The 12965-nt window shown below is 47.6% G+C and overlaps 2 protein-coding genes across 5 annotated transcripts in view; one reads left to right on the top strand and one right to left on the bottom strand.

The window, feature by feature from the left end:
* Positions 1-425: 425 nt before the first annotated feature.
* TOE1 (target of EGR1, exonuclease) lies at positions 426-5489 on the top strand. 3 transcript variants are annotated; one of them, XM_074876182.1, is made up of 7 exons: positions 426-561; positions 631-671; positions 851-947; positions 1127-1285; positions 1626-1885; positions 3279-3450; positions 4546-5489. In XM_074876182.1, exons 1-7 carry the CDS (start codon positions 451-453, stop codon positions 5344-5346), a joined length of 1641 nt encoding a protein of 546 aa, XP_074732283.1. In that variant the 5' UTR covers positions 426-450; the 3' UTR covers positions 5347-5489. The 3 variants fall into 3 exon arrangements, with proteins under 3 accessions (XP_074732283.1, XP_074732282.1, XP_074732280.1); XM_074876181.1 differs by having other exon boundaries at positions 426-671; positions 1151-1285; XM_074876179.1 differs by having other exon boundaries at positions 426-671.
* A 1065-nt stretch (positions 5490-6554) lies between these two features.
* Positions 6555-12965, bottom strand: part of TESK2 (testis associated actin remodelling kinase 2) — an 82733-nt gene continuing 76322 nt past the window's right edge. For both annotated transcript variants that reach the window (XM_074876178.1, XM_074876177.1), the window contains one exon: positions 6555-11424. In XM_074876178.1, the coding sequence (XP_074732279.1) occupies positions 10412-11424 (1013 nt within the window). In that variant the 3' untranslated portion in view covers positions 6555-10411. The remainder of the gene's footprint in view (positions 11425-12965) is intronic.

The raw sequence follows: 12965 nt of genomic DNA, 5'->3' as shown, positions 1-12965 counted from the left end.
CCCGCGCGGGGACAAATCAGACGCCAAGCCCCGCCCACCTTCCGCCCGGGAGCCAATCAGAGCGAGGCGTGGGGGAGCAGGCGCGCGCCCTCCCGCCCTCAAGCCGCCAGGGGAGGGGGCGGGGCCTCCCGGCGCGTTGGAGCCAATCTCTGAGGGAGAAAGTGAGGCTGGCCCCGCCCCTTCTCCCGCCGGTCCCAGCGGCCGCACCCGAAGCATCTCCACGGGCTGCCCGACCTAAACGCCTGTTTACTTAGAAACGAAATTTCGAGGGAAAACGGGTTTTCGAGAAGGAGGAAAAAAACCCGTTGGCGGCTGATAGGCACTAGACCGCCCACGCAGTCAGGCAGCGCGGGGCGCAGGGCCGGGCAGCGTGACCGGCGGGAGCGGGCAGGCGCTGGGCAGCCGGGTCGGTGGAGGCCGCGGGAGCGGCGCGGGGCGGCGGCGGCGGCCATGGCGCGGTGGCGGGTGCCGGTGGTGGACGTGCAGAGCGATAACTTCACGGAGCTGTGGCCCTCCATGGTGCTGGCGCTGCGCACCGCCACCTTCATCGCCGTGGACACGGTGAGGCGAGGCGAAGCGGGGCGGGGGGCGGGGGCGCGGCCGGGCCCGCTGACGGGTGTCTCCCCGCAGGAGCTGAGCGGCCTCGGCGCCAGGAAGTCGCTGCTGAGCCCGTGAGTGCCCCGGTCGTGCGGGGAAAGGGGGGGCGGTTGTCGCTCCGCCGGACTTACCGGCTGTGGGTGCTGGGAGGCGCGTCCTTCTGGTACCTGTTGCCGGGTTTCCATCCCCCTGCGGGGGGCCGGTGGGACGGGCCGGGGCAGGAGCCGTCAGCTCCCGTTCTCCTGCCGCCCAGGTGCATCGAGGAGCGGTACAAGGCCGTCTGCAGCGCGGCCAGGACCCGCGCCGTCCTGTCCCTGGGCGTCGCCTGTTTCAAGCAGCTCCCGGAGAAGGTAGGTGCGCGGGCCGTGGCACGGCCCTTGGCTCTCGTTCCCGCCTTCCGAGGGAGCAGCAGGCACCGGGACTCCGCTGGGAGAGGGGACTTAACCCCCCCCGTGCTCCGTGGAGTTGCCCCTAGCTCCCCGTGACAGGTATCCATCCCTGTATTGCTTTGCACGGTCTCCTCCTGCAGTCCGAGAACACGTATCTCTGCCAGATCTACAACCTGACGCTGCTCTGCATGGAGGATTATGTCGTCGAGCCCCAGTCAGTGCAGTTCCTGGTGCAGCACGGGTTTGATTTCAACAAGCAGTACGCCCAGGGGATTCCTTACCACAAGGGTAATGACAAGGTACAAAACGACTCTCTTCAGCCACCTCGGCTTGCTCTGCTCCTGGCTTCTGGGGAGGTTGCTGGCTTCCCCCGGTCCCAGCATCTTCCGCCCACAGCTGCTGAGTGGAGCTGGGCTCGCACTGGGGTCTCCAGCATGGCGTTATCCCTTTCACCTCCCTGCTGTTTTATATCCAGGCTGTCGCTTGTTGCAGTTACTTTTCAAAGTATTTGGGCCTCTGTTTGGTCAGAACAAGTCATAACTGTAGGCAGTATCCTGCTACAAGCAGGCTCTGAGGACTTTCCCAGGGCGATGGCAAGTCAAGGTGCCAAGGCTCGTTGACTAATCCTTCTTCTTGCAGGGCAATGAGAACCAGAACCAAAGCGTTCGGACTTTTTTTCTGGAGCTTATACGAGCGAAGAAGCCTCTCATTCTCCATAACGGCCTCATCGATCTGGTCTTCCTGTACCAGTGCTTCTATGCTCACCTCCCAGACAGCCTCGGCACCTTCACCGCTGACCTCTCAGAAATGTTTCCAGCAGGAATATATGACACCAAATATGCTTCAGAGTTTGAGACTCGCTTTGTAGCATCCTACTTGGAGTATGCTTACAAGAAGTGGTGAGCGGCACTCTGGTATTTAAAGCTTATGGGAGAAAAAGCAAAGGGAGCCTTGGTGTGTTTTTCCAGGCAAGGGGGCTGGGTCTTTGTATTATCCCAACGAGTGAAGAAAAGCGCTTTTCAGGTAACTCTGCCCCATGCTCTTCCCATTTCTAGGACTGGTGCTGAGTGCAGAAGGGTACGTTTTGTAATACAGCTCATCTGTTCAGTGGGCAGCTGCTAAAAGAGGATTTCTGTCTTCTGCTGTCAGCAGTTTTGACCACAGAGTGACCTGATCTAACTGAAAACTAATTGAATTAGTGCGTGGTCCTGGTCCAGCAGTGCCATGGGGCCGTGGCAGGAACACACGCAGAAGAGAGACCCTTAAAACTTGGCTAGAGAGCAAACAAAAACAGGGCTGTGCCTGCAGGGTCTACTAGTTACAGCTTGTGAGGGATGGCACAGTTAAGGGGCAGGTGCTCGCTGCACCTCCTGACACCGACCAGCTCTGTCACACATCCTGCATGTGACACTCACATGCAGCCAGCTACGACCCATCACATTCCTTCCAAGCGAAGGTTGTGCTCTTGTTCCAGAACGTGTGTCTGTCTGTCTACTTCACGTGTCAGTCTGGCCCCTCATTCTGCACTCTCCACACAATCTAAACGAGCCCCTGGCAGTGATACAGCCCCTTGAATCTCCATTAAACTGAAGTCACCCTCTGTGCAGAGGAGAAATAGTATTTTTAGTGGCTGTTTTATATCAGGAAATTCCACATTGACAGGTCTGAAAACATTCAAGATAGCTGTTCTCAAACATGAGAAGGCTTTGTTTTGACAATATAAAAATACTTTTTTAAACTGACCTTTTAAATGTTTTAACCCACAATTCTAGTTACGTGGAGCCTTCCAAAGGGTTTGGGCCTTTTAACCAGCTCTCGGAACAAAACAGTTCTTTTTTATGAGATGGAAAATGTTTCCTTGTTGTCTACGTTGCCCAGGTTTGACCTGTCTGGGCAGTGGCTGCTGGATGCTCTACAAGATACTGCATTTTGGGACGTTTTTTCTTTGTCCATTAACATTATAAAGACTAACACATATCTTAGAGACCTTAATATTTAAAATCAAACTATGTGTCCTCTTCTCCCATAGCTTCACTGGAGACACTGTTGTCTTGCCTGTATGTCAGCATAAGAGAAACAAACCTCTAAAAAAGCATGGAAGCAACTACTTACTAAAGCTGGTCTCCTGGGACTGAGTTTCTTTCCAGCAAGGTGTCGAGCTGGGGCTAGAGCTCAAGAGCAGGAAACTAGTAGAGTTGAGACTTGGAGGAGAGCAGCGTGTTTGCCCCAGCTCCCCACTGTGGTACCTTCGGTGAGTTAACGACAGTAGCTGTGTACTCTTGTTTGTTCCAGCAAGCGAGAGAACTGCAAGCTAAAGGACTCCAGCGGCCAGCACCTCACCGTTGAGTTCTGCAACTACCCTGCCAACATGTCCCGTTACATTGACTATCGCCACTGCTCTCTGGAAGAAGAAAGCCACAACATGGGAGGGGGCAATAATGTGCCTGTCTGTGAGAAGTTTTCGGTAAGTAACATGAATCCCTGTGTCCTTCCTGGCCCCATGGAAAAAGCCATGTGTGGGCAGAGTAGGAAGTGGTAGGAAAGCACCTGGGAACTTCCCCTTGCTTGCTTCACAGTACAAGGAAGATTTTCAAGCTTCAGGTGGCTCATGACAGCAAGGGCAATAGCATGCTCTGTTTGGAAGTGGTGAATTCCACAGGCTACGTGAGACATGAAGATTCAGAAAGGGGTTATATGGCCCTGAATAGTGGGATGGTGCAAGTTACAGTGCACCACTGCTGTCTTGGGAGGGCTGTAAGTTCTAAATTAGTTTGGCTTGTCCTCTGAGCAAGAAATGCCACCTCCCCCACATCTTGATTAGATATAAAAAAAATGTTACCTGTCCGCAGCTTCTGGCACTGTAGCACACTGTGATCCACAGCATCTCGAGTCCTGGTGCTGCTACAGCAGTAAACAAAGAGGCCATCTGATCAGATCATAACTGGTTTGAGATGCTTCAGGGAGAAAAGGAGCTCTTCCAGATGTTGCACCTTACTGTCACAGAACAACACAGGTTGGGGAAATCTCTGGAAGTTTCTCATCCAACCACCAACTCAGCGTTGCTCAGAGCCTTGTTTGGTGAATTTTGAGATTACAGAACCCCTCCAGACACCTGTTCCAGTATGCTTCACCACTCATTGTGAAAAGTGTTTCAATATATATCTAGTCAGAACTTCCACTGTCATTACATCACCTTTCCCTGTGCTCCCCTCAGAGGGGTTTAGCTCCATGTGCTCTATAACCTCTACTTTAGGTACCTGCAGACAGCAACTAGACATCCCCATCCCCTTAGTCTCATCTGCTCCAGGTAGAACCAATGCACCGTCCTTGCCCTCTCCTCAGACATTGTGTGCTGCCTCTTGACCGCTCCCTGCTGCACTCACTGCAGTTTGGCAGTGCCTTTCCTGTGTGCTGTGGGGCCGTAACTGGACACAGTGCTCCCCATACAGCCTCGCAGGCCCTCAGTAGAGGGGAATAATTAGCTCTGCTCCATGTTATGGTGACAGGCCGCTCTAACCGGGAGGCTGGTGGCTACAGATGTCTCTCTCTCTCTCCCTAGGCCTATGGCTGGTGTCCAAAAGGGATGAAGTGTCCACAGTCTCATAACATTGACCTCATAATTGATGAGGACGACAGGCTTTGGGAGGAGAAACGGAAGAAACGGAAACACAAGTGGAAGCGTCGGAAGAACACAGAGGAGCCTGCAAAAGCATTCGGAGAGGAAAGCTCAGGGAAAGAAATGGAGCTAACTCAGAATGGAGAGGATGGACCACCACGAAAACAGAGCTGCTATGAGCCTGCAGCTGCTACGGAGCTGGCAGAGATCACACCCAACAGTGAGGGCAGGCCACTGGAGGAGAACTCCACGGACATGGAACCAGAGGTCAGCTCAGACACCAGCACACAACGGGAAGAGGATCTGGGGAGCACTGAAGGAACTGCTGCCCAGGTAGCAGCTGCTGTGAGCCCTTCTGCCAAGGGAAATGCCTCTGCCAGTGACCACGTGGAGGGGAGGTCAGAGGTTCCTCCAGGGGTGGGCTCAGTCCATCACCCAGACATCCCCGAGACTGAAGCAGCACATGCTACAGAAAAGGAAAAGGAAACCCATGGTACACCTTCACAGGGGGGCACACACCGAGCTGGCTTTGATGCATTCATGACTGGCTATATTATGGCTTATGTCTGGATGCTCAAGAAAGGAAAAAACACTGACACCGGTGCAGGGCCTTGGTTGCCAGACTGCCATAATAAACTGTACCTCAGTGGGAAATCAGTGCCACTTCAAATAGTGAAGAGCTTGTTTTCTAAGTCTTCCAAAGCTCATAGCCAGAAGATGAAATTGGCCTGGGCCAGTGCCTAGAGCTAGAGGACTCCTCACTGAACTGGGCATTTTCCACCCCCCTTAAATTTTGATGTTCTTTATTCCATCAAGAACTGACCAGAGTGGAGCAAGTTTCTCATTTTTGTTTTAACTTCTGACTGATTAAATTGCTCTCAACTGGAGTTCTCTCTGTTGTTCCTTCACAGCATGCTGGGCTGTAAAGGCAGGGGTGAGGCTGGAGAAGGGGGAAGAAAAATGCACCTCTCCAACCTTTTCAAAAGGAGCGTGTGCTAAAGGTCAAAGTCTACCTACAAAAACACATCTGAAAGCTCCAAGCTGTTGGCCCATAGAACCAGCTTGACAGGAAATGCTATAAACAGTCACTGGAGGAAGATGTGATGCTTCTGCCAGACACCAGATGAAAGCAGGCTAGCTCTTCAGGCAAAACGTACATTTTTATGAATGTTTACTCAAGTGTTACTGCTTTCAGTCACTGCTGGTAGGGTAACTCCCTCTAACCCTCATAATTATTTCCTGTCTTTCTAAGGAAGTCAGGAAGGAAAAAAAAGTGTTGTCTTTTTTTAAAAAAAAAAAGAGACACTGACCATGGTTGGTTTGGAACACACAGCTGGGAGAGCTATCCCACTTCATTGTTGTACTTTACCATAATCTTGGTTACAGCACACATAGACAAGACCTTTGCTCCTACAGGAGAGAGGGGAAAGAGAAAGCTTCCCCCATATGGCCCAGGTGATTCTAGTGCAAGGTAACTGCATGCAGAACCAAGCCACAGCAGGTCTTCAAACTTCTAAGCAAGGGGAGATGCAGTGGGACTTAAAGCCAGATGTGGTCCTCTTAAACTACACTGCTTCCTGTGCTGCTGAAGCTGTTCTGTAGGGCTAGAACTGAGCAGCCACAACAGCAAGCTCCCTGCAGGCCAAGTGCTATCAAAAGCCATCTTGTCTTGTAGGTCACAAGCTACTGCCTACTCTTCAGAGCACTATAAGGCAGAGCAGAAAAAAAAAAGTCCTTGAGTCTCACAGATTTAATAGTATAACACTTCAGTAAGAAAGATGCAGGCGATAATCAACACTGAATAAGCGTGACAGTCCTCCCTGTTCATAATTCAGCACTGAGTAATAGTGAATACAATCTAAAGCCAGGTACTAATGTCACCCATAGCTTAAGTAAGCATTTGAGCCAGCTTTTTTAACCTAGAGTTGCCCTTTTAATCACAAGACCCAGGCCTTGATTTTATTTTTATTTTGAAAGCAAGTTGGGAAAGTTTACAAAACCGACCAAGAAAAAATTATGAAAATATTTAACTGGATTCATCTTTGGTTACTTCTTATTGCAGTTCCAATAAAACATACACCATTTCTATAGTTCAAAAAAAGTCAGAAGGTCAATCAACATAAAAACAAGACGTGCTTTCTTTACATATTCATAAATATCCACAATATTAGAAAAGTTGTTTTGCAAAGATTTTTTTCTGGCAGTGTTAACTTACTATTATACACAGGCTACAAACTTCTTCCTAAGCCTTTAATTACAAGTTGAGCTATTTACAGACTGCAAAATATTAAGACGTAAAACTCCTTCATAAATACGAAAATAGATCATCTCGCAAAGATCTTTATACTTAATCAAATATCTGGCTGCCCCTCCTCCCCAAAAAAAGGTTATTTGTTTTGCATAGAAATGTAGTGACATGCAATATAAACAATAGCATTAAGTGCAAACAGGAATTATTCAAGTGTCTTTAGTTGTACTGGCAAAAATTACCAATGTTCTGTTACACATAATACATCAATGCCTCTCCAACAAGTATAAGTCTACTATAGCCCCTTGTCTGCACTGCTTCTGAGGGGCAGCAATTCACATGCATCCTCTTAGTTGCATTTTATCAACCTGCAACCACGACAAAAATAGCTTATAACAGACATTTAAATGAATTCAATATAGAAAGATTTAAAGTGAATTTAAAACATCTTTGATCTCTTCAGGGAACTTAGCAATGTGTAGAAAGTGTTTTAAAAGAGCAAGAACTGCTCCTGTAAGAAAGTCAAAAATCATCATAAAATCCAATCACAATAAAACTTTGCTCATCGCTATAAAACAAGGAGTTTGCTGACCACATGTTCGTATTCGTGTTCATCGGTAGCTATCAGAAAATGGCCCCCTGTAGAAAAGCACCCTCAGGTAGGCAGAAAACCTAGGAGTAGTTACTAGGTGCAACCTAGGTTCGGCTTTACATTACCAAAGGGATGAGACGCAGTGAGTGCCAACTGCATCCAGACCCTTGGAAACACTGGGTTTTAGCAAGCACTTTGCTATTTTTGAATGGCCTTTTACTCCAGTTTCATACACATGCCTCTCTTCCCCTGCAGACCAAGAATGCAGGAAAAGCCTGAGCCGCTATTCCTTGGCGTTTCTGACATCTCCACCTTGGGATAAGGAGCTAGAAAAGTTGCTAGATGTGCCCTATGCATGTCAGCTGGTTGTGCTTAGAGTGGACATCTAATAAAATTTTAGCCATGCTGTTTCAGGGCAGGGAAACATTTTAGAAGACAGCATTGTAAAAAGACAGATGAGGTCACTGTGATGGGTGCCACAGAGGTACCCCAAGCCTGACCGCACAGGCTTTGCAGTCAGTGTCAGAGGGGGCAACAGGCTTCATGAGGTGTCAGCGATGACAACAAGGGCTAATGCAAGCCACAGAGCAGCCAGAGGCGTGCTCCACCTGTAGGATGCTGGACAACTTCATCACAGCCTGAGGATCCAGAAGTAAACTATTCCTTATTATTGCTTGTTTGTCTGAAGTCATAAACCTAAATGCATCTTGTGACAACAGAAGCTGGTGCTGATGGTTTCCGTCCTGAAAGATTACAATTGTATAAAAGATTAAAAAAAAAAAAAAAGCAGGCACCAGGCAGCCAACTAGCTGGCAATCGAGTTCTGCTGACTCTTCCCCTGTCCTCAAAGGAAATTACACACACACAGTGCCAGCCACACAAGCTGCTCTGCACTCTGCAGACAGCAGCCCTGCAAACAGGATACACAAGACAGACTACTCTACAGATCAGCACCTTCAAGAGGCAGAGAGGTGTGGGCCAAAAGGGGTGATCTTGGTAAGGATAAGCATTTTCTCTTTCAAACTGCTAACAGCTGCCTAATCTGGCATGGACTGTGCTAAGTAACTCAGTGACACCTGGCTTCTCATTTAATTCTTCTCAGCCACTGCAAAGGGGTAACTGCTGCTCAGGTTAACACATACTTCACATGAGGAAGTCATAACTCACAGAATAGTTACCTACACCTCTGGAGAGATAAGCATCTCAACCAAGAAAGAACTAAGGCTTTCTCCTTCATCTTTCTTTGAGATAGGAAAAGAGTAGGAATAATCTTGCTTCCATCAGAAACTAGCTTACATTTTCCATCCTTACAAGAGAGCAGGAAGAGTGTTAACAGGCTACCTGGGTGAAATTTCAGACTCCACTGCATCACCATCTGCTCAGCAGGCATGCAGTGCACACCTCAGTTCGGAATGATAACAGAGTTAAAAAAATTTAAAAAAATCTTTTAAAATCCCATGTTGGGACAATGATAGTGGGAAATGGCAGGATGTTGCACAAATGTCATTATAGAACAAGCTTTCCCATACATTGCATCCCAGAGTGGGGATCTCTAGTGCTGGTTCCAGCAAGCAGCATTAAAGCTTATGCCACTGCTTCTTTCACATGTACCTGCTGGTGGAGGGAGGGAAGGAAAAAAAAAAAGAAAAGATCATCTTATTCAGTGACAGGAGAAGCCAGTGAAGACAACAGCTTCTTTCTGTAGAAGAAAAAAAAAAGTTAATTTGGGACAAGCTAGTTTTCTTCAGTTTGACAATTCAAAGCCCCTCTGTGAGTCTACTGTCTATCCTCTCCAAGAGCACCTGTGTGGCTGCAACAGTGCTGGCAGCCTCCCCAAGCAGGGCACTCCTGTCCTCTATCAAGCAGTCTGGTTTCAAATAAGGTGCCATCATTACTGCAGTGATATCAGTGAGATGGGATGTTGTACCAGAGAGGGAGGTGAATGTGACCCTTCTAGCTTAGTGGTACTAGTCAACTGTGATGTAGATACTGTATTTAACTAACTATTCTGCAGAAACAGATCACAATCTTCGTTCAGCTCTTCAGAGAGAAGAGCCCACACCCCCCAGAAGCTCAGTACAACTGGTACTTTGACTGGCAGTTTTTTCAGAAGCCCAGAAACAACAATGCCTGGAATATGGCTCTCCTCTTGTGCCATGGACAAATCTTCCTCCACATCCAGGCTAAGGTACGTGAAGAGCTGTGCAGGGAGGAGAGCAGTGCTTACCACATCCTGCTTCCCTGCACTGATGTATTACACATCATTACCAAATCCCAAGGGAAAATGAAACTCCAGGGAACAGACTCTTCTTCTTGTTAATTGCAAAGTACTTGTCATGTGACTCAGCCTGCAGATTGCCACCAGCATGAGGGGTTTTGTTTTTGCTGCTTTTGAAAGAGCTTGTTTAATGCTGCAACAGCATTCACAGCAGCTCTGGGACCAGAGAGCATTCCTATCTGCTCAACATTGTTCTGAAAGATCCCTGTGCCTGTTTCTAAAACAGAGGCTCCCACTCATGCGCACTGCTGCAGAATGTTAATGCAAAATCTGTACTGGTTTAGAGCAGCGGGTCAGTCAGAGGAAGAGGGAAAACCTAAGGGTCACTCTTTCTACCCAACATGGAGCTTAAGGCCTTGAAATGCTCCATGCTGGAATCCAGGTCAAACTGTTTACACAAAGTGCCTGCTCTGGCTGCTGCCTCTTGGAAGGACTGTGAGGCCCACATGGCCCTTCTGGCTGGAGTACTTCCCCCTCCTGATGCAAATCAGGGAAGGGAATAAGCACAGTTTGAAATAAAGTTAAAATAATCAGTCTCTCCAGATGCTGTCTGCAGCTATCTGTTTGACAGCCAGTTTCTACCATCTGCTGAGTCTCTTTTGAATATGAAGCCCAGCACTACAGAAAAACAGAGTTTAAGCGCCTGGGAACAACTGTTCCCTCAAGGACACATTCAGTTTGAGCCCTCTCTTCATATGTCACAAGTTGACTGTGTGCTGCCACTTGCTGAGATGTTGGAGGTGGTCTGAGACAAGGGGGCAGGACTGTCCCCATCCTGCTCCCTGAAGGGCCATGACTCTCTCTTCAGCTCAGTAGAAGGACTAACACTGAACAGAGGCTTTGGAGACTCTAGCAGAGTATTTTTCAGTATGTCATCTTCCACCTCCATTTCTTCAGAAGGGAGACAACCTGCAAACACTTGTGAGGAGCCATGTCCCTCAGAGTTCACTGAATTCTCAGCTGGGAGCTTTTTGTAAGGTAGCGGCTCAGGCTGGGCCAGCACTAATGGTTGATTACATGATGGATCTCTACACGTGTTCTCAACAGGGCAAAACCCATTCTCCTCCTGGGCCACTGGCCCATCTGAACAGTCCATATCCTCTTCTTGTCCTGGTACAGGAAGAAATTCTGGCCTGTGAGGCTTGGCTTGAAAGGGGGGAATCTCTGACACACCATATTTACTGCTACTCAGGAGTTTTTGCCGAACCTCTGCACCTAGCTGGGTTGGGTCACACCTGCTGACAGTTGAGGACAGTCCCCCAAACAGGCCATATTCCTTGTGCGGCAATTCAGGAGAGAGCGGAAGTGATCTGCATCTCCTCCCAGGAAGAAGGGAAAACTCTTGCCAGTCTGTGCTATACGCCTGCCGGAACTGGGACTGGCTGGCTCTCAGGCCTCCACCTGCCTCTGGAGAATGCAAGTCAAACACCAGGGAAATCACAGACTTGCTTGGCATGTCAAAGAATTTGATCTTCCCCCCCTTGAGGTCCTCCCGGGCACTGAAGGGATTAACTTTCCGGCCTAACCCTTTGTTTGGTGTATAGTAGGGGTCCTGCACATTTATCTTCCTGGAAGGCTTGCGGGAAAAGATATCCGACTGGCTGCGTGACAACCAGATATTCCGACGTGGACGGGGTGACTTGGGTGGGATCTTATCATCCAGGGAACTCAAACGTTTTACTCCAGGTCCTTTCTCAATTGACCCTGAGTAGAAGAAAAGAAATACTCTTAGGTTAAAGGAGCTATATACCTGCATGTCTGCTCACTCACAGAGCCTTCACGACAACTGTAAAGAAAAAGCTGCATTTCTGATGTTCCAAAGTATCTTCCATAAGCACGTGTCTGCTTGTTCCTTACAAGTTCCTGCACAAACACAAGTACACTGTTCTCTTCTCCTCAGTGTATTACTGGTTTCAAATGTGGAGATTCAGCAGCCCTGTCCACAGGACCTTTTAAATGTAAGGCAGTCAAAACTACATTTAAAATATTCTCTCCTCTTTACTCATGCCTCAGGCTTATTAAGTTATCTTGAAGACTTGAGGAAATGCAAGTTCAGTTAATACCATCTTACTTCTCTAGGCACTGAAACTGGACTGCTTCTTTATCATTTCATGATCAAATTTGCCACCCACATTACAGGGGATGCTACTTTGGCAAGACAATATTGTCTTCAGAAAAAAACAAAAGGAAAGGAAACTGTACGAAATTTGGTAGGAATGAGGAAGTCTTTCCCTCTTCTATCCAAACCCTGTATTCTAGAGCCCCTTGAAACCTCCCCACTGCCAGTACACTAACACAGCAGAGATGGCACAGGGTGGTCTTGGACCAGAACAATTTGCACGTTTCTAGATTTATTATCATGGCTTCCAGCAGAGGTGGCCCAAGATCTGTTGATAATACTGACCATAAGAGAGAACAAGTGAAAAACATAGTTGCCAAAGGAATTGGGACTTTTTCACCCTGATGGGAAAAGTCTAAGACCGAAATAAATACCCCTCCTGACACTATGAAGAGTTTAAATCATTCCATCCCAGCCTTCGTTCAGTACTTTGTACAATACAAAAACTAAGGATATATGAGACTTTGACCCTAATGAATAGGAGTTAAAAAGTTGTACGTATGCATGTGTGTGTATTTATTTGCACACATATGCACACACACACATAAAAAAATAAAAGCTGTATCACTAGAATAGGATGGGAAAATTGTAGTTGTTTAGGAAAAGGTGCTAACTCCTTGAGTGTTTGGAACATGCATCTGCCACTGGCTCTCAAGGTGCCTCTGAAGAGCTGTCAGGGGAATAACAAATGGATACAAAGAAATATGTCCTTTTGATTATCATTTCCAGAATAATTACATACGGATTTCCACTTTTCCCTTTAAATACTGCCAAAGTTTAGACTACAGTCACTCCGCCTAGGAAAGACTATGCAAGTCAAAGAACAGCATGTAACACTTCTCCAAGAAGATGCAAATCTGACGTACTCCAAAGGGACAATGCCAGGAAAATGAAAAGAAAAAAGAGAACCAAAACCCCAAACAAGCAAACAATTTTTCTTTTTAGCTCACTCCTCTTTTAGATGCTTTCCAGGTGTGGGAGAAGTACTACATGCATACACTCCATGGGGTTTGAAATACAGAACTTATTTCAATCTATAACCATATTACAGATAGATAGATATGTATATATATTGTGTATTTATATATACACAATATGAAAAACTATTTTTACTGTACTCTGAGTT

This window comes from Strix uralensis, chromosome 8 (genome assembly GCF_047716275.1).
Source record: "Strix uralensis isolate ZFMK-TIS-50842 chromosome 8, bStrUra1, whole genome shotgun sequence".
Lineage (NCBI taxonomy): Eukaryota > Metazoa > Chordata > Aves > Strigiformes > Strigidae > Strix > Strix uralensis.
The sequence above is the reverse complement of the archived record's forward strand: the minus strand, read 5'-3'. Positions and strand labels throughout refer to the sequence as shown.

Excerpts from the sequence above, each read along its gene's own strand:
- TOE1 (XM_074876179.1), top strand. The coding sequence starts at position 451 with ATGGCGCGGTGGCGGGTGCCGGTGGTGGACGTGCAGAGCGATAACTTC. Across the intron at positions 948-1,126 it reads TCAAGCAGCTCCCGGAGAAG|TCCGAGAACACGTATCTCTG; the intron begins GTAGGTGCGCGG and ends CTCCTCCTGCAG. Across the intron at positions 1,886-3,278 it reads GAGTATGCTTACAAGAAGTG|CAAGCGAGAGAACTGCAAGC; the intron begins GTGAGCGGCACT and ends TGTTTGTTCCAG.